Source organism: Dicentrarchus labrax, unplaced genomic scaffold (genome assembly GCF_905237075.1).
Source record: "Dicentrarchus labrax unplaced genomic scaffold, dlabrax2021, whole genome shotgun sequence".
Classification (NCBI taxonomy): Eukaryota; Metazoa; Chordata; class Actinopteri; family Moronidae; genus Dicentrarchus; species Dicentrarchus labrax.
The window spans coordinates 8,701,350-8,722,635 of record NW_026136706.1 but is presented as its reverse complement, the minus strand read 5'-3'; the positions used below and the strand labels follow the sequence as shown (position 1 = coordinate 8,722,635).

Here is a 21,286-nt window from a genome sequence, read left to right as displayed (position 1 = left end):
CTAATTAGACATGTTGTCAGGAGACTAGTAAGTAGACAGACTAAATTTCCGCTTTTTATCCACTATTTATTTTTCAATAATAAAGCAGTTCCAGGTTTATGCATCACACTGCATAATTACTGTAGTCTGTGCTACTATCACATCCAAACATGGTTCAAATGATCATTGTGTGTGTGTTACGAAGAAGAGTGCAGGGAGTGGTTGATATGGGTACCACTCATCTGTGAATCCTTTTATGCTACAAGGACTCATTCAGTTTTGTTGAAGTGAGACACTGCTTTGTTTTTGTTGAATTGCTGATAATTTATATTTTCAAGTCCGAACAACTTTTAACCTTTATTTATATCAAAGAACATAGGTTTTTACAGTGTGCCACGAGAATGATTTCTCCCAACACCATTCGTAGGCGTTAGGCATTAGGTATATCACAGGCAGCAGATATGACACACATACACACACATACACACAGAATTTGCAGCCTCTTCAGACCTGTGTTTTAATTGAGTCAGCCAAAAGTGCTGGCTGAGCAGAACGATATGACTGATACGGATTAGAACCAGCCTTCCCTTATTCATCGATTTCCACATGGGTGGGAGGCAGGGTGAGGGACACGATAGAGGGATGATAGAAAGGGAGCAGAATCTTTCTCTATTGATTTACGGAAGCAGGAAAGGACATTGGGAGCGAGAGAGAGAGACAGATGGACTGAGAGTAAAAGAAACGTATGGTGGGAGGAAGGTAGGGGATTGTTAAAGACAGAACCCTCCCCCCCTCTATCAGTTGCACAGAAGAAGAAAGGGAAGCAACAGGAACAGAAGTGACTGATAGAGATTATACGGTTCCTCTTTGTCATCATTGATTGTAGGAAGGGACGGGGTAGTGTAAGACAATAGGGCCCGAAGAGAGTTGTAAATTCAGGGATAAGTGATAGATGGATGCATGGGATGAATAAAGGAAAGTGGAGAAAGATAACAACATTAAGGATGCAGGAGGGGAAAAAAAGATCTTAAGTAAGAGTGAAGGTTAGGGCGGGGGGCTTAACAGTACTCACAGGGACCCTTTATTTTACTTAAGGAGAGTTGGTTAATGAAGGGGAAAGATGAGGTGTGGACATGGCGATGGAGAGGATGAAAGGGGGAGGTGAGAAAGAGTCTGAAGGGGGGGGTTGAAGAGGAGAAGGGAGATGATGAAGAGGTGTTGGAGAAAATTACAGCAAGAGTTGGAGACATGGAAGAAGGGAAGAGACACTTCACATTTGGGCTAAGTAGTCTCATTTAGGCAGCATGCATCTACCAAATACTCCGTGTCGATCAGAATCCCTTTGAAATCCTTGAAACAGCTCGAGTGAAAAGGACGGGACGTTTGAGATGTTATGTGTGTGTCTGTGTATGTGTATGTCAGTTAGGCCAAGAGAAAGAATAGTAGACTCTGTGTGTGTGTGTGTGTGTGTGTGTGTGTGTGTGTGTGTGTGTGTGTGTGTGTGTGTGTGTGTGTGTGTGTGTGTGTGTGTGTGTGTGTGTGTGTGTGTGTCAGTGCTGAACGTGATGGGGTGGTGTGTTTTATGGGTAAATTGAAGGGTCTGTTGAAGGGAGAGAGAGATGAGCCCCTCTTAGAGTGTGTATGCCTGTGTAGGTGTGTGTTTGTAAGTGTGTGTCTGTGTCACTTTCTGTGTGTGCGTATGCGTGTGTGTGTGCGTGCGTGTGTGTGTGTGTGTTCCCTCTCCCTTCAGTATCAGTCTCTTCTGCTTGATTTCCGCGCTCTCCTCTCTGCCTCTCCTCTGCTCGCTATGCCGTGAAATGGTTTTTCACTAGACCATTACCCCAACCAGTGCGCTACACTACTGCCACAGCCCTCTGTGAGCGAGGGGGAGTGTGTTTTTAATGTGTGTGCATGTGTGCGCCTGGAGAGAGTGGTGTGTGTATGGCTGTGTGCATGAGAGAGGCTATGCGTGTGTATGTGTATAGTAGCTGCACTTGAAAGAGAAAGAAAGAGAGCGAATTTTGGGGAAGATGGGTTTTGTGCATGTAGGTACAGGTGTGTGCATGTAACTGTGTGTGTGTGTGTGTGTGTGTGTGTGTGTGTGTGTGTGTGTGTGTGTGTGTGCGTGTGTGTGTGCGTGCGTGCGTGTGAGGGAAAAAGAAGGTTTGTACAGTATGTCCCACGCAAACTCAGCTGTCATAGTGTTTGCCCTGCACTGTACTCCTGTCAAAGTTGTGAATGCTGCAAGTCTAACATCTAACATCTCTCTCTCTCTCTCTCTCTCTCTCTCTCTCTCTCTCTCTCACTCTCTCTCTCACTCTTTCAGCCCACACACACACACTTGCACAGAGTCACAGACAGGGTAATACAGGCAGCTATAGTCGTACCCGGCGAGTCCCTCTGCTCGCTAACAAACCAATCTTCTAGCTCCGTCTGAGCTGTTTGTGGGATTGTCAAATTTTCAGCTATAAGCACCTTTCAGTAGAGTCTTATGTATTTTGTTACCTTGACCAAAAAATGTTTATTCACTTTTTCGAGGCAATTTGAATGCATTTTTCTATTATTCATTTGTCCAACAAAAGTTTCATTAATTGATTCATTTTGTGACGTAATTAATTTGGTGTGAGAAGTGCTCAGTGCTGTCTGGTTTGTGCGCCAAGCATCCCAAGCTTATAGTGAATCAAAAACTAACCATTTATTTATTTCAAACTGATTTTGCTGCATCTATAAACAGAACTGCATTGAAGCTGCGTCACAAAGACACACTCAGAGAAGTACACACAGATATGTTACTGAATAAGCAGAGTGCTCCTATTCGTAGTTTTTAACTTATATCAAGTAATAGTTACCAACACCCTTACCTATTTGTTTGCTTTCTATACACTTCCTCACTTCACACAAACACATGCACATTCACTACACACTCATCTGTTTGTGTTTGCTCAGACTGTGGCATCACACAGTAATCTCCTTCTCCTAATCCATGTGTATGGAAACACACAAAGGCATGCACACATGAGCACAGAAGCACCAAACCATATACTAGCACTATATGTCTGTTTGGACACCTTTTAGGTTTGTGATCCACGGCCTCTTAAAGGACAGGGCTAGCAATATTCTATGTATTTCCTTATTGCACTCAAATCACGTGAAAAGACTAAAACCAACAGTGGACTGATCCTGCTAACAACAATTCCTCTGTGCCAAAGACCACCATTGTTGTCCAAAAGTGCCAGCACCATATATTGTAGATTATTTTAAATTAATCCCACTTACCGCCACCATAAATACTCAATAGTGCACCTAATGTATATAAAATAGTACACAAAAAGAGTCCCCAGCTGTTTCAGGACAGTACTGGGCCTTTTTATGAAAAGAAACTACGTATGTTTGACCTGTTTTTAAAGATTCATGTGTCCATAGAAACCAATGGGCCTTTTTCCCCGAGAGCAGCAGACACAGTAGGGAAAAAGGAAGCTACTGTGAGACGGACTAATGCATCATTGATTTTGGTCTTTTCACGTGATTTCTTTCAGATTTTATCAGAACAATATAGAATAATGCCAGCCTTATCCCTGAAGGACAGTTTAACTATCTTTCAACTGCTTTCCTCCATCTCTCTGACCTCCCTCATTCATTTTCATTCATTTTCTCTTCCCCCTTCCATTCCACCTCTCTGTCTCCACCGGATGTTGTAATCATTCACCCTCTCATCTCTCACCCCTCTCGCTATCTCTCGCTCCCTCTTTTAACATCTTGTTTAAATTGTGTCGTTAATGTCCCTTTCACCCCTCCACTCCGTCGTCCTCGCCTTCACCCCATTCACTCCCTTGTTTTATAATTCACCTCTCATCCCTTCTTTCTCCCTGCCACTTCTCAATGGCTTCATAATATCCCCCCCTCCTCTCTGTATCTCACTTTCCCGCTCTCCCTAACTCATTTACTTCTCATTCACTCTATCTCTCTTTCCTCCTTTCTTCTCCATCTATTGCCTTTTCATTCTTTTACTCCACCTCTCCATTCGCACCTAATATCTCCTCTCTCTCTACCTGAGATATTGAAGCTATAAAGACAGGTGTTCAGAAGAAAGCAGAACCAGCAAATCTGTTTTATATGCCTCATGGTATCATTCCCTGGAATGCAGTGAGAGAAGAAAAAGCTGTGGTCTGTAATATCTAATTCTCAGCACCTTTTATGTTGACTATATTACCTTGAGTCCAAGAGAGAAGAAGAACCTAGTTCTCTATAAAACCTTCAACCTTTTGTCTTCACCACTTTGCACACACACATACACTTCACCCTCCTTCCATTATATTTTGGATTTAATGGCACTCTTTTACTCGTTCTTCCACTATGTGAGAACATGGTGTGCACCCTCCTTTTACAGGTCATCGTGGCTCCAAAATGTGTAGATGACATACAGTAATGTCCCATTGTCTAAGGTACAGCTTTTTTCTTGAAGAAATAGTTATGTGTTCTGCAGTTTTATCTGATAAGAAATGTGTATTATCAACAAAGGCACCATTTTCTCCAGTGGCAATGGTATGATAGGCTACGTTTAAATGGACTATTTTCAGAGACTCAGCGTTAAGCAGACCCTGAAGGGACTTTATAATGCTGCATGTAAGTTACAACACTCAATCACCTGAATCATATCTCACCCCACATTATGTATAAATGAGAGTCATTTACAATATTCAGTGTGTCTTACAGAGAAAATGGCTTGTGAGTATGTCTGCATGTGTGTGTGTTAATGGAGCTTGTTGACATTTGGGGTTTAGACGGCTTCTTTAAGGAGCACCGCGGCAGCTGGAATCTCCCTGCTGAATAGACTGGGATAATCTCCAAGAGAGGGACACTGTGTGTGTGTGTGTGTGTGTGTGTGTGTGTGTGTGTGTGTGTGTGTGTGTGTGTGTGTGTGTGTGTGTGTGTGTGTGTGTGTGTGTGTGTGTGTGAAGGTGACACACACACACACACACGGTATGGAAAAAAGAGAGGAATGGGAATAAGTGGTGGAAGAGAAAAAATGAGATGTGGGAGTGAGAGAGAAAACCAGTGAGATGAAGAGTAAGAGAGGAAGCTGGAGAGATTGAACTGTCAGCAGCTTGACTTAATCTTTTTTTTTTTTCAAGATGGAGATGAGACTTGACTCTGTATATGTGTGACTCTGTGTGTGTGTGTGTGTGTGTGTGTGTGTGTGTGTGTCTGTGAGCGAGACGACTCCATCCTGTTTTGAAGTAACCTAATCTGGGATGGAGACCTTGTCCACCCCCCAAAAGAACTTCAGAAGACTGAAACTCTAAATCCCTAATAACTAGCCTTTGTCAATCCTAAATTACCCCTGTATCACAAACACACAGAAACTCACTCACAGACAGTCGTATAAGGAAAAGCAAATAGCTTATGGGTGCACATTGCACATGCTTAGGCTCACAGTTTTGCAGTTTATTAGTACTTGAGGCAGAGAAATAAATAATTTTGGTTTAACTTAAATATATAAAAACTTTGTGATTCAAGTACACCCACAAACTATCCAACTTTGTCTCTTTACCAGATGCCAGGCAGAGGGACAGATCATCGGTTGGCACCACGTTATGAAGAGGTGGAACGTCAGTATGCCTCCTTACCAAGGTACTGCTTATTCTCCCTCTTTTGTATAAGATCCAAAAAGTAAATGTTTTAACTCAGGTATCACTGCTTTCTGTTTTCTTCTTCTTCCTCCTCTTCTTTTGTCCTATCCTCCTCTTTTTGAAGCCTCTAATTAAATCTGTGTAGTCTGTGTGTCTTTCCGAGTGTCTCTGGAGGCCTCAGGCTCAGCCAGGATCTCACCTTATCCCGTCCCTGGGGAACACACATTCAGACAGGGGTTGAAAACCGATACTCCTAGATCTGCACCCCCACCAAAACTTGCTCTGCCTTACACACATGAGTAGCCGTCATGAGTGGATTCTCTGCTGTTTTATTTATTTATTTACTCTGTCATTTTAAACCTCGGCTATCATAGTTTGGTGTCTGTGTATGTTGCATTGAACAAGTGAAGCAGCAAATTTCAATAAAACGTTTTAATTTTGGCAACAGTCTTGTTGGCACAATTTTAATAACTACACTCTACTGGAAATGTTGCGTACATTATTAAAGGATAAGGAACTCATCGTGCATTTGGCTCATGTAATACAGCATGTTCTCTGCTATTCAGATCAGCAACATGAGCTGATGTCACTAAGACACTTGATTTTCAGTATGTCCTCACTGAACAGCTTGTGTAGTGTTACCACATGTTTGCACAGAACAGCCATTACTAGATTTTAAAGTTAAAGATAGCTTTTGAAATTCAGATTTATCAACAATTAAACCTCTTATTGTTATATTTAACTAAAATATCCATTAAGCCTTGTTAGTTTCCTAGTCATGTGATTTAAGAGATGAAGATTTTTTGTTTTTTGTTAAATTATCAAAAGAACTTCTTTATTCTAAGTGGGATGTTTTTGCATTAGCTTTACACAACATATTTGTGATGTTGTTATAATGAATTAATAATTTATTACGTTTCTCTTTTTTTCATTGTTTCATTTTTATTTTCCAGTCCACTCTAAGGGAGTTTTTCACTTTCTGTTGAATTCAGTCAGACTAAGTATTTCACAGTTTCTTTCTATATATTCAGACAGTTTAAAAGCCAGGAGGCAGGTGAGTAGAGGACACAGGAGAGACAGCTCTGGTCAAACTTGACAGTCAAGCAGGGAGCTTAACCACTCGACTATCTCTGTGCAGCATGCGTTAGCCTATTTCCTGGTGCATTTTGTTGTTTTCCTCCCTGGACAGCATGAAATATCACTAACATTAGCCAACACAAGAACAATAACAGCTTCCTGAGTATACTAATCAATTCTTTAAGGATTGTTTCTATTTATTTCTCATGATGTGTTTTCTGATGTAATAGCTGTTTAAAAGATTTTTTTAAAATTTGCTTGGGTTGTGTATGAAACCGCAGCTGTTCACTGACCAGTTAAACATCTCAATGTGAAACACAGTCGAAGACATACTATATTTTCCAGCCATCATCAGTCACTCCCGGTCTTTCAGCATCTCATTTTTCATTTGCAACCTTTCCACTTTCACTGCCTGAAAGGCCTCGACTTTAATTCTCTTCTCTTTCTTCACTCTTTCACTGTCTTAACATCTCCATTTTTTTCTTCTCCTTTACTCTTTCTTAATTCCCTCTCTTCTCCTTCACATTCCCTATTTTCTGTATCATTTTTTCCCGTTATTTTCCAAAGATAAATAATACTGCAGTAATGTACTTATGTAAAGCCCCTTAACACGCCTGATATCACTGTACTGTACAGTCTTTCTGTATCTAAAAATAAGATGTATTCAAGTGAAAATAGAAGTGGAAACTTTAACAGGAAAAACTCAGAGTAGTTGTTACTAGCTGCTTCTCACCCCATTTTATTTTCCTTCTAAGAACCAACACCTCAGCAGACAAACAAGCCAACAACAAATGTTTGTTTGTGTGCGAATGTGAGAGAGAGAGAGAGAGTGAGGAAGTCAGTGAGTGGAATGACAGACAGAAGTTAAGAACGTTACAAAGTTTATAGCCAGGTTCCCACCCCTGTTAAAATGGTGAGGGATGGCTATTTCACACCTCTTTCGTGTGTGTGTGTGTGTGTGTGTGTGTGTGTGTGTGTGTGTGTGTGTGTGTGTGTGTGTGTGTGTGTGTGTGTGTGTGTGTGTGTGTGTGTGTGTGCGTGAGAGAGAGAGAGAGTGTCTGTGTGTGGGTGATGACTTTGGCAGATGGGAGCGAGAACAGTGATGATAGTTTTGAGGTCTGGCTGTGGTATCTGAAAAGCCTTGGGAAATTGGACACACACACACACACTCACATACAGTACACCCTGTCTCTGTTTCCACTTTCAGACATGCACTGTAATCCGAAAAATGCTGTGCCAATTTTACATGTAGGCCTCGTGTTTGAAAAGGACCCGAGTGATTTTTCCATAAAAGTCACTCTGACAATCTGCCTACTTACAACCTGGTAACAGTTCTGAAACATTTTCTGCATGGACCGTCACACTGCCAATGATATAGTTGTCTTACATAAGCTGATTTCTTCATTCATATATACATATATATATTATTATGATTTTTTAATTTATGAGTGCAATTAGTACAAAAAAGTGACAGATTAGAAAGACATAGATGTGACAGAATCTACAGATAATAACAGAAGATAGTAAGACATAACAAACGAGGTTAACAGTTTTATAATTCAGATTTGAGATAGATTTTAAGTGGATTTTTTTTATAGAAGGAGTACGGTATATGTTTGAATGTATGTATGAAAGTGTGTTGTGTATTAATAAATGCGTTAGTGGTGGTGTGTGTAAGTATGAGGGAGGGGAAGGGAAAATAAAGTACATATATTAAATAATAATAATGTTATTATAATTTATTATAATAGTAAATTAAATAGTAATGATGATAACTAAATGAAATAATTATATAAGTAATGTATAAGTGTTTTAGTTATTTATTTACTTTTTTACATTGGATGTTTTGCCATGTAGCACACAAACCAAGAATGGGAAGAGAGGCTTTAATGGCTGTAGATTTTGGCCAGCAGATACTCTGAAGAGAGACATTTCAACGTCACCCAAGCTAAACTACTTTGAGGTAACATGTATGTTATACCTTTTTCGTTATATGTATAGTCTCACGTTGCTGATGCCAACTATTGCACTTCTATCCATAACAACCTCTTATATTCGAGATGAGTTAATATATTTTGCACACACCAATCTGAAAGCCAAAAAGCTGTGACTAAATAAACAGATTAACCCAGAAATGTAATGTAATCTAAAAGGGACCCATCTTTCTCTCCTTCTGTCTTTATTTATCTCTCTCCCTTCCTCTGCATCTCTGTCTACACGTTTCTCCTGCTGTTAGTTAACTCAAGATATTTTGGCATCTAGAGAGTCAGAGAAAGAGCTCATGTTTGGAAACCACATCCAGGCTGTTGACCTTATCAAAACATATTATTTTGCCACTGGCCCAGAAATAGCTAGCAGGCTGTGTGTATCTAGTGTCTGCATGCCTGTATACCTGTGTGCATGTGTGGGAGAAACCATCTTTGTGTGTGTGTGTGTGTGTGTGTGTGTGTGTTGTGTGTGTGTGTGTGTGTGTGTGTGTGTGTGTGTGTGTGTGTGCATGTGTGTTTTTGTGACTGTGCATTTATATTATTCCTAGTGAGTCCAAAAATAGCTGTGGGGTTGCTTAGTCAGGTACTGTATGTTTGACTCAAAGTCAGTTAACTGGAGCAGTGAGTGAGTGAGTGAGTGTGTGTGTGTGTGTGTCTATGTGTGTGTATGAGAGAGCGAGAGAGAGAGAGAAGATTTTGATGGCTCTAAAATTAAAACATGACCCAGCAGTAGATGATGTTTCCCTGCCTAAAGCACAAACACTACCTAACAAACTATCAGCAAATATCGCTGCATACAGTCTGCTGAGGGTATATTATATATTTTGTTGCTCCATGAAACTCTTCAGTGTTTAGACAATTATTTAGAAATAAAAACAAAAAGATACACAGGCATTTAAGTCATTAATGCACATTTTATCCAGGTGTTTTTTGACCATTAGCAGCTTGTAACCCATTTAGACATTTAGTATGTCTCTATATGAGCTGTGGTCAGAATTCAGAAAATAACATTCTTAACTATCTAACTCCTACTTAAAGTATTTTCTTTAGAGCTGAAAGATGGAAAGGGAACATTGACAACATAGAAAATGAAAGCAGGAAGGACATAACAGCGTATGTCCTTTCACTCCAAATCCCCCAAGGTCTCCACTCACTGCCATTTTCTTGAAATTACCGCTCCATCCTCTTCACCCCCCGTCCTCCACATCTCACTTTCTTTATGTATTTGACCATTATCCTATACCTCTCTCCTTCCATCTCACTTTCTCTCAGTGGTGTTATTATACTGAAACAAAAGAGCCCTGTTCATAGTGTGTGTCCCTATACCTCTGCTCATGTGAGAACCAGTTTGTATTTCAAACACTGGAGGACATTTGTTGAGGACTAAATTTAGAATTTAGATTTGTGTGCTTCAAGAGCAGGTATGTAACAAAGCTGCTTATTTTCATTTTGAGTGTCAAGAGACTGACTGAAACAAAGAGAGAAGGTTGTGTGTGTGTGTGTGTGTGTGTGTGTGTGTGTGTGTGTGTGAGACATTCAGTAAGGAAAGTTGTTAAAAGGTTTTTATCTTTATCTTTATCTGAATGCATGAATCAGTTTGAAACAACCTTTGTGTATGGGATTGTATGCACTTGTGTGTGTGAGTTTCGGTCATTCTGAGGTCAGTAGGTAGCTTTCAGAGTGTGTGCATGGTCGACATTAGCAGGTTGTGCCCCTTCCATGTGTGCACCATTAATGCTCCATTTACATACGCCCATATTCTTTTTCTCCCATACGTTCGCACAGACAGACACTGGTAGCCATGCTTGTTTTCGCCTATACTTTTCTTTATATTAAAAGAACCAAAGAAAGAAAGAAAGAAGAACTTTTGGGAGCCTATGGGAGGACAATTACCATCATAATGACAAATAATGACAGTTAAATTATATGGGGGTGTTATGATCCACTCACATCCATAAACTCATAAACTCTTTTTTCCATGATTTTTGGTGGCACTCCTTTGTTTTTCCTTTCCTGTGCATGTGAGCACATTGCACTGGACAAAGTCAACTTTAATTAAAAAAAACATGATTTTGTTCCCAGAGGATTTATGATAACACCGATCAGTTGTTCGAAACACAGCCTTGACCTAACTGAATTAGCCAAACACCCTTTCCCATTTGTCCTTGTTATTACTCTTATTAGATTAAAAGAGCCAATCAGAATTGCTGTCCAGGTTTCTGGGAAGGATGTCACTTCCTCATTGTAATGATAATTGGATGATTAGTAATTAGAAAGCAGATGTTGTATTCTGTGTCTTGCACACTGTCTCTGTATGTCTCTTTTAGTTCCATTTCTTCATTCATTTCCCTCCACTTTCTGCCATCTTTCTCTCTTTCAGCCCCACCCTCTTTCTCATTCTCTCTGAACCTGGGGTGAAAAGGACATTGTGGAATATTTTTTCACTCGGCTGAGGAGGAAAATGAAATGGGAATGTCTCTCACTTCTCTTTCTGTTTCTCTCGTCCTCTGACTCTCTTGAGAAGACCTCCCAACCAGGCCTGAGGGTTTCCCAGACCACTTTACAACTGCTGCACAATCCACCCCATTGTCCAGTTGTTTTCCTGTGTGTCTCTGGATTCGAGTCTCTACTTGTTTGTTAGCCATGTAGGGGATCCCAAGAAAGACCCTGACTCTCATAGACTGATTTCCCCCTTACTCCCTCTCTCTTTTTCTCTCTTGACCCTATCTTGTTCCTAGCTTCTAGTGTTTCTGATGTGTTCACCCGTTGCTACTTTAAAGAGTTCTGGTCACAGCTTTGATCTCGATCGTGGACTCTAAAAAGTTAAGTTACAACCCCTAATGTGTTGCAGAACCAGTGGGTCCCCGCATGACAGGAGTATGATATGCTTTCATATGTCTGGACCCCGGGGTGAGAGAGGAAATTTTTCTTTCAGGTCCCGGCCAGTGAATGTTTAACAGGTCTTGGGGTTTGCTGGAGTTTAACTGATGTTAAGTGATACTGTGCTCATGTGGAGTGAAGGAGGTTTGCTACAAGTTGTGAAATCTACGCACTTAAACATTTTGCTCAGTGGCAGAATAACATCCACGTGAAGCTTATCCTTTGGATTCGAACATTTGTATCGCATCTTCCTTGCCTATTTTGAATCAGTCTTGTGTTGACAATGGTTTGCTATACTTAGATTAGCTAGTCACCAGAAATGTGGGAAATACATTAAGGAATGTTACATTATTATTTATATTTGTCTAAAGAACAATACGATGGACTGTGCTTCATATATTTCAACATTTGCAGCTGTGAAATGATAACATCTGGCAGCAGCCTAATGACCATCTGCGATCCCAGTGCCTGCTACATGCTTCTTTTCTTTTCTTTTTTTTCAAGAAATTGTCTGAATTAAATTGGATAGTAAAATTACAATTGCTAGTTATTTTCCCACAATGACATAAACTATGAAAGGCAACATGATGATTGTGTGCAAAACTTGAGCTCTTATCAAATTCTTTGATACCAGATGTTACATACCATAGATTGTTATGATGATTTATGAAACTGTTGAAACAGGAAGCAGCTCACATTACTGCAACAGGCAGGGGTTTGACGTTAAAATAAAGAAGTGAGCCTGTGGTGGTCAAGTACGTAAATTTACGCGCAGCTCTGGTGTCCTCCATTCACCACTAAAATTGCAAATACACTAACATTTAACATATGCCCATCTTTGTGTCCCTCATTAAAAGTCCTTTCATATGAATCCATGACCATACATACTGTGTGCACAGGGGCTTTAACAATCTCCCTGCTGAAAGTACTATTTCAAACTCCTCTTCATGTACCAAATTAGTGGCTATTGGGGGATCGTAATTTTGTCAGCAATTTGTATCCTGTGGTCATGCTCAGAGCAAAATGTCCCCAGCTTGAAACTATTACATCTTGCTGAGGGGAACCTTATTGGCTCAAGATGTGAAATAATGGAGGCTATTTGAATGGGATATGGTGTTATCAGTAATGGATTTCATGATGTTTCAGGAAGTCAACCACTACGCTGACTATAAGTGGTTATGTGTGATACTTCCATAACTAAATGTCATCTTTAGTTTGAATCATTTTCAGCTAGTATAGATGAACATGGCCTATTCAGGTACTTACAAGGTGCAGCCAATTCACTGCCAATGTGATCAATCTGTCTTTATGGCTGTTGCGCATTCAAATATCTAAAAGCTGATACGGCTGGCGACTTGGTTTGCACCATTTAACATGACTTATGGCTTAATTTGATGTTGCCAATTTCTGAAGGTTCTTTGAGCAAAATGATCACGTATGATTTTAGAACTTATAAATATCTGTAGTTTGTAGGGATGCATTTCAGAACAGTCAAAAGTGATACCTGTGAGTATTGGCTTGGGGTATTATAATCTCATAGGAGGGCCACTTTGACGTTAAAGTACTACAACAGCAGTTTCTATACATTTTTATGCCATCCTATCCTCCTATCATCCTGTTTGCAGCCCAAAACCTTCCCTCTTCATCAGCCTTTCACATTTGCAGGCAGCTTTGGCATTATTTTGCACCAAACAAAATACATACAAATAGAATTATTTCAGTTATTTAATTGTATATCAGAGAGACATTTTCGTCTCCTTGGTTTATTATCTTCTTTGGCTGCTGATAATATATTACGGTTCCTGTTTCTGACTAAGTATGACCCCTGTTTTCTAATCTGAAGATAATATAGTTAATCACATGGCATAGGACAATGTCAAGAGGCTTTTCTGTTTTAAGGGTGGAGTTAATGTGGAGTTAACAGGCAAGCTGAGAGAGCGAATGCAATGGAAAAAGCTTGTTGCAGTTGCATGAACAAGGACATTTAGCCCCACGATGTGGTACCGAACATGTTTCTTAGTTTGTTGATCTGTCAGCTCATCTCTCATTTGACATGTTGATCAGAATGTATTTTTTCAGGAGCAGTAAATTGTCAGTCTCCGCAATTTTTTGGCTGTAGCTTTACCGCTCAGTATCCAAATGGCATGGCCGTATTATGATGGGATGCGAAACACCACTCCAAATCCCCATTGTTCTGCCCTCTCTGTGTTTCCGCGGCAACAGTCTCGTACCATCTGGAAGGCCCTCATCCCTCAGTTCCTTTCACTTTCCTCTAATGGGTTTCTCCACCGTCCTTCTCCCATCTCATTTTCTTTTTCTTTCAGTACTGTTACTCTTTTTATTCTCTCAGATTTTTTTTTTTTTTACTTTTTTGTGCTCTGATTTGATTCTTTCTCTTGTTTCCCCCTTTCTCACTCATACTTTTTACTTTTAGTACTTACCATATTACCGTACTCTTTCATTTGCTCTCCAGTATCCTCTTTTTATCCTCCTGTGGTCATTTTCATCTCATTCCCTGCTGGCTTTGTTTTTTTTTTTTTTCTCTGAACACTTCAGCTGTGTTCTTTAATACGAGTACCCTGTATTATGCACCCTCACACATTCACAGTCACTTACATTTATACCCTGATACCCACATGGCATATTTCCAAATGTGTATACACACACGCTTACATACACAGGGGAATGTAATCATGTTAGTTTCCTGGACTGGTCAGTTTGTAATTCATGATATCCAGGTGGATTAATCATATTTGACAGAACTTTATTGACAAAGACAGATAGGAGCCCCTGAAAGGTGTTTAGTTACATTCAAACGTGAACTGTATGAGCAAGCATCCGGGACTGTGTGTGTGTGCGTGCATGTTCCTCTAAAGTAGGGCCCATTATTCTCAGCAGATGCTGACCTTCAGCATGCCAGTTCTCTGGAGGGCAGCACTTGTTTCTCTGCCTTTTTTCTTCTCTTCTTCTCCTTTCTGCCCCTTCCCTTCCATTACTTTTCTTTGTTGTCCCTCCCTCCTCATTTTCTGCTCCTTTCTTCCTTCTCCCTTCTCCTTCTTTCATGTTTTTCTTCTCAGGCTCATAAGACATCCATCTGAGAGGTTCAATCTCTCTTACTTGTACTATTTGTCATTCCTTTTTCTTCAGCTTTCTAACATAAGACTCGCCTTGTTTTCCTTACTCATTTCCTCCATCTTATTGTCTTCCCTCTCAACTTCTTCACCATTGTTTTCTTTTTTACTCGACTATCAAAACCTTGTCAGAATCTTTTGTTACTTTTTTTGAGCTTAATGGCTTCCCTGGCTAAAGCTGATGTTTGGAAACCCTTCTGTTTCTCGTTACACCTCGTTATTTAGAGACCATCAGGGTTTCCCCCTCACCCTCTTTCTTGCCCTCATCATGGGCTGTGTCCTAAATCACCCCCTTGTTCACTCATTCACTATTCCCTATATAATGTGCAGTAGTTTACTTAATAGTGAGCAGGAAATTTCGGATTTCAGCCACTTAGTAATCATCATTTTGCATGAAAACTAACAACTGTAGAGTAGTAGAGTTTATAAAATGTAGGGCATTGTAATGTTGAATTGTAGTGCATTGACTTTCTTGTTCCATTGTGGGATTTTTAAGCGCACTATATACTGGATATATTTTCATACTCAGAATTCAGACCCTTAAATGGTAAATGTAATGCACTTTATAGTAAATAAGGAATTATTTTTCTGACACAGCCCGTGTCTTTTTCTTTCCTCCTCTCCTGTCTGGCTCAACCCTCTGTGGCCACACGTCAGTGTCTTCTGTTTATGCTAACTTCTTATCCTCTTTAAATTCACCTACCTTCTCTCTGTCCTTTGCTCTTTGGTTGTTTTAAGGAATACAGATGAAGATTTGATTCTTAGGTGGTCTGCTCTTTGCCTAGAAACTCCTTGTTGGCCAGTCGTTTTAACACAAGTTTGCCCCTGCTATGAAGTCCTCAGTAATTACATCTTTGGCACGTAGTCCAAACCACAAAATGAATAGGCAGGTCAGAACAACGATCCAGAATGAAATACTGTCTGATCTTTTTGCAAGCTCTTGATCCTCCATTTAACCTGTCTTACCATCATTATTTAACTCAAATATATTCAGGTTTAAAAGTAACCCATTCAAATTGATGTGGGACAAGCTCTGAGTTTCTTCTCATAATTTACTTCTGTCAGTAATATAATATGAATTCAAATATATAGACAGTTGTTTTTATAATGAGCGGTGACATAAACAACCAATACTAATACATAAACAACTGAAACTGAGGTTTCAACAAAACTACATTGATCAACAATTGGTCGTTATCTGAGTTACAAACATTAGCATGCCTTACCTTAAACTGTTTTAACTTGTTTACCACCTACAATAGAACATTATTTCTAAAGGCAAGGGGCATGTCATCAGCTGACTTGTTATGGGGTTACTAGCTTTGGCAGAAAAATACTAGAAGATCTACTGGGTAAGAGCCAAAGTGCTGCTGGAGAGTTCAGTGTTTAGATTAACAATAGCAGTTCTGTCCTGCTTCTTAATTTGGTTTGGGGAAGGTTACACTTCAGCAATTCCAGTCAAACTTGCATCGTTAGATAGTGTTACGTTTGCCAAACTCATTACTCATTCTTCATCTTCACATTATTTTCAGAATAATAAGAATCAGGATAAGAAAAGCATATGTGTTGCTTGTCCAACTGTGTTTTTACCGTAATAAACATCCAATCCAGGGGATATGATAGAACAATTACCATTGTAATTACATTCTGTCTTATTGCTTAACCCTAATATAATGCTGGGGCCAACTTGTGCTACCCTGTAATACACAGAGAAGGTTGTTCCTTAATTTCCATGTCTTCTATGTGCCATCAGTGGCTGAGGATACTGAGATCTAGCTTTAATCCTCAGTCTTTTAGCATGACAACATGTACACTGCCATAATGTGCATATTTTAGATCTTTCTACTGGCTTTTGTTTTAAAACAAATCTGCAGGAAATAAAAAATAAATAAACTGGTGATTTATGTATGGAGGGAATAGGTGAGAATGTGTGTAAGTAGCCTATGCATGTATGTTCAGTAAGTGTGACGATGTTAACCTTTCTTTAGTTTTTATACAGAAGGATGTATTGTTTTTTAATGTAGCCAGGGTACCAGTCATCTGTGACTTGTATGGCCATCTTTGTCTTCCTGGAAAGAGGACCACAATGGAAATTTAGTTATTTATGACTTCTTGTGTTATCCTCAACCTTTTCAATGAATGTGACGCAGTGTATATGTCGAATAAATAATAGCTAAAATCACGTGCCCATGGTTTCAAAACATTCGTGTGAATTTTGAATGATAAGCTTGACACTGTTACATTGTAAATATGTGCCGTGCAAGAATGGAAAGCTTGACAGGTGTATCAATAGTAACTAGGGGGGTGGGGCTTACTGAAAGGTCAGTTGCAGCTGCTTTTAAAAAAAAAGTTTAAAAAAATGTTTCTTCTCAAAAACATAACACAATCCTAGTTTTAGGATATTTTTAGGTCAGTGTTGAACATGAAACACCATTGTAAGACCCCAAAAGTCAGCTGTGTCAGTGATAAAAATACAACTTTAAGCTAGCTTTACCTCCACTGAATTTGCAGGGTTATCCATGGCCCAGTCCTTGACCAAATGGTTGTTAACTTTACCAAATGGTATTGAGGGTTTGAATGTTATGTCTATGTATTTGGTATGCCTCCTAATCCTGGTTGATAATACCCTTCTTTAGCCTTTGACCCCATCTTCTAAGTGTTTGGTGGGAACTGATTGAGTATCATGTGACTTCAAGGGGGTCAGGAGTCGAGGGAGTTTTAGGGGTCTCCAACACACACACACAAGCATCAACACAAACCACATTGACAGCTGAACCAACAGAATACCATCTCTGACCTACACACACATACACTCAGACACACAGTATGTGACCACTTAACCATAAGTAGGAAAACAGCTTAGTGTCTCATTGGCATAGGCTTCTCCTAATAAAACCTATAAAAACCTCTCTCTGCTGCTTCAGGGATCATTCTTAATGACTCAGCTCTGTTCTGTGTATAGTTTGCTTTTTCACTACTCACAGTTAATACAGTTCCAGATGCCATATACTGTACCTGAGTGGGGTGCTCTCACAGCAGCTTTGTGTGGTTTAACTTAGTCAAACAAAGACAACTGCCAATCATGCTGAAAGCCTTCATCTCTGCTTCACGCCTTAAAATATTGCTTAATCTTGACCTGATGCCTCTGGAAACCAATTATTTATGATTATATTTTTAAAGTTGTATATTTTTTGCACATGCAGTCTTATACTCTGCCACTGTACTGTTGTACACAGGACATTATGTCCTCATGGTAGCTCTTGTGTTTCTGTGTGCGATACGTTAACATAATAGTAACAAAAAATACATTTTAATGCAGGCAAAAACCTCATAATTTCATCTCAGGATCCTGTTGAGGATCAGATGAAAGAATCGGTTTGTGAATCAGTATAAATGTACATATTCATAAGTAACTAATTTATAGAGTTCGTAATAATACCACATATAAATAAAATATTTTCTAACTGTCCTCGTGTAATATGTAATATTATTACGGAAGGACATTGGGCAGCTCATTGGGCTCCATTTTATATATTTCATCCAGTTTATACAAATTTGTTTATAATGAAGACTATTGTCTGTTCCATTAGAAGTGGGTCCAGTCTTCTTTTCATCCCTTAATCAACCTTGTTTTAACCACATGATTTTGATTTCTTCCATAAGTCAATTTCAGCTTGATGCTCTAAACTACAGTAGATTGATGCACTAAACTATAATTAACTAATCAGTTCAAGACCAATATTTAATGTAATTTGCAAAAAAAGACCTTAGATATGACGCAGGTTTAATTTTTGTTCCAGTGCAGTCTTCTCACAAATAGACCTTACTCTCGTTTCCTACCCGTCTTTAGATGCAAGATAAAATATTTATCCACCCTTCATTATTTCTCACTTAAGCTTATATTGCCTCATTGTTTGGACTGTGATGCCTCTGTGATTAAAGCTTCATAATGAAGTATCACATTAAGAAGATGGAACTAAGCTAAACTTAGTTAAACTCCAGGGACATTATACCACAGCAGCTCCATTTTCACTGCGGCACACCAGTTGACATTACGACAGCAGTTGTGGAACAATTTGAGCTATTAATCTGTTTTATTACCAGACTGTCAAAATATCGTGACTCTCATTGACAGAGTCTGACACTGTTGAATGCAATTTGAATATATGAAGTACTTTCCCGACCTCAAACCTAAAATCAGTTTTAAATGGATATCAACACAAGGTGAAGACTCAGCTATAAAGACTCATAAAAGAAATAACCAAATTAAAGTTGCAGTAGTTTATCTCCTCTTCTTCCCCTTGCTCCTCTGTCACTCACTTTAAATATCGCTCTTTACTTCCCCCTCTGTCTCCCTCCCTCCCTCTCTTTCTCACCTTCTGTAACCCTCCCCCCTCTCATCTGAAACTTTTCCTCTCTTCTCATTTTGAGGCGGTATTGTTTTGCGTTTGTGTTTGTGCCTTAGCGTTTGGTTTTATTGAGACAATCCATCTGCCGTGCGGCTGTCATTGACTCTCAGGAGTTTTTTAATGTGTTGTGTCACAACGCTACGTCTTGTCTCTCTTTCTTAAAGGTATTTGTGTCTCTCTGAGACAGGCTGGGATGATCGATGGCTATGAATGTGTATGAGTATGCGTGTGTTTCCACTCGTATAACAGCTGTATCCAGCCCTTTTAGGAGGAGTAAGTGAAAGTGTGTGTGTTTATGAGAGAGAGGGGCAGGTGCAGAGGACATATAACAACTCCTTGTTTCCTCCAAAATCCATCAGAAATCTCTTAAATACCAGGGAATTAGAAAGGCTCACATTACTCTCAATTACTGTCAGACGTGGAGAGAAATCTCTTTTCCAATTATCCTTTCAAATATCTAACCTTACTCGGATCCACATAACTAACAATATTAGAGAAGTCCTCCCTAAACAGGTATAAGTTGAATTTCACTTTAAACTGAGCCCTGAATGGCTTTTCTGTTTTGCTTGGAATGTTTTCAATTCAATTCTTAAATTTTCAACGCTTTGATTACTCTCTCAATTATGTTAAACTAGTTGTTGCATGTGCCAGGAAGCTGTTCTCATTCATTACATCTGTTTCTGTCTTTCTCTCTCACACACACATACATGCAACACAGACCACCAGCCTCCTCATTTGGTCTTAACTCCTCTCCAGCTGTGTGCCAATTTGCCTCCTCCAGAGTATGTGGGGTTTGGAAGGGGGTGATTAGGAACTAGCACTGCATTTAAGCTAAGGTTTGCAGTGTGTGTGTGTGTGTGTTGTGTGTGTGTGTGTGTGTGTGTGTGTGTGTCTGTGTGCATGCCAGTAATGGGTTCCATCCTCATTACCCCATAATCCCCAGCTGCTGTGCAGTGCTGACTGGGTTCCTGGAGAGAAAATTCCAAACTTGCCACCGGATTTACAGTGAATTCCCTAAAGAGTCCCACTGGATTTCCACCCCATTCCGGATATTGTAACTCTAAGACTGCAACTAATGATTATTTTCATTATCCAATTAATCTAAAAATGAGTTGCCATTACTCACCGAATGAAATAAATGCTTTAACATTTTGTCAACTAATGTGATTTGTACGTTACGTCATGATCTGGCGCCTTTTCCTCTATATTTTGCTCCCCCCCAAAAAAAAAAAAAAAGAAAATAGAGAATTTATTAGTGCGTGGACAGATTTGTTTGCTTTCACCACAAATGCTGCTGCCTTACCGATATGCTTGATCTGCCATGAGAAATTAGCAGGATAAGGCTTAAATATGTTTTGCGGCTCCAGACAGGTTTTTTTGTTTGTTTGTCTTTTGCCGAAAAAATATCTTATGATACAAAAGGTTACTGACCCCTGGACTAATCAATTAATCCATTAGGCAAAAGAAAACAATGAAACATTTCCAAGGGTAACTTTGCAAATTCCTTGTTTTGTCTGGCCAACGGTCCAAAAGCTATCCTGTTAAAATGATATAACATTTGATTAAATTGCAATTTTTCTTTAAATATTTCCACATTTATTCAGTACCTGTTAAACAACTTTAACCCTCCAAGCGATCCAGTAAATTGACACTATTTTCCATATGTTTTCCCTCTTCGTTGCCAGTAGATTTCCACTTACCAACTGGTGGTGACAGAGGTTTGGAGATCACATAGAAATCTAAGCAGGCCAACCAAGAAGCATGAATTAATTGGTCAGAGCCTACTAGCTAGTTCAGTAGTTTGTCACTGTAACCACAGAAAGATCACAGAGTTGAAATGAAGCTTTAGTACTGAGGTTGAATCATTCTTCTTAAGTGTCTGATCTGTGTTTAAAGTGAAGGAAGGAATACCAGCCTCTCACTGCTCCTTGCCTCTTATCCTCATCTTGTTCCTCATTTTCTCTCTTTTTACAGGTTTGTTACAGACAATTGTCTAAAAATGACAAGTAATCGATAACAGCTGCTGATGACTCTTAATTACCTGTACATTTTACAGATTTATTTTTTCTTCCTGCCTATGCTCCTTTTATTGTATCTTCTTCACCTCTTTATCTCTCTCCTTGTCCTTCTTTTCATCTGCAGCTCTCCCTCATTACTCTATTCACACTTACTCCTTCCCTCCCCTCCTTCCT

At 39.5% G+C, this 21,286-nt stretch overlaps 1 protein-coding gene across 5 annotated transcripts in view; it reads left to right on the top strand.

The window, feature by feature from the left end:
• The window catches only part of pard3bb (par-3 family cell polarity regulator beta b), a 197,766-nt gene that overhangs the window by 167,574 nt on the left and 8,906 nt on the right, over positions 1 to 21,286 (top strand). For all 5 annotated transcript variants that reach the window (XM_051404690.1, XM_051404694.1, XM_051404689.1 and 2 more), the window contains one exon: positions 5,534 to 5,610. In XM_051404690.1, the coding sequence (XP_051260650.1) occupies positions 5,534 to 5,610 (77 nt within the window). The remainder of the gene's footprint in view (positions 1 to 5,533; positions 5,611 to 21,286) is intronic.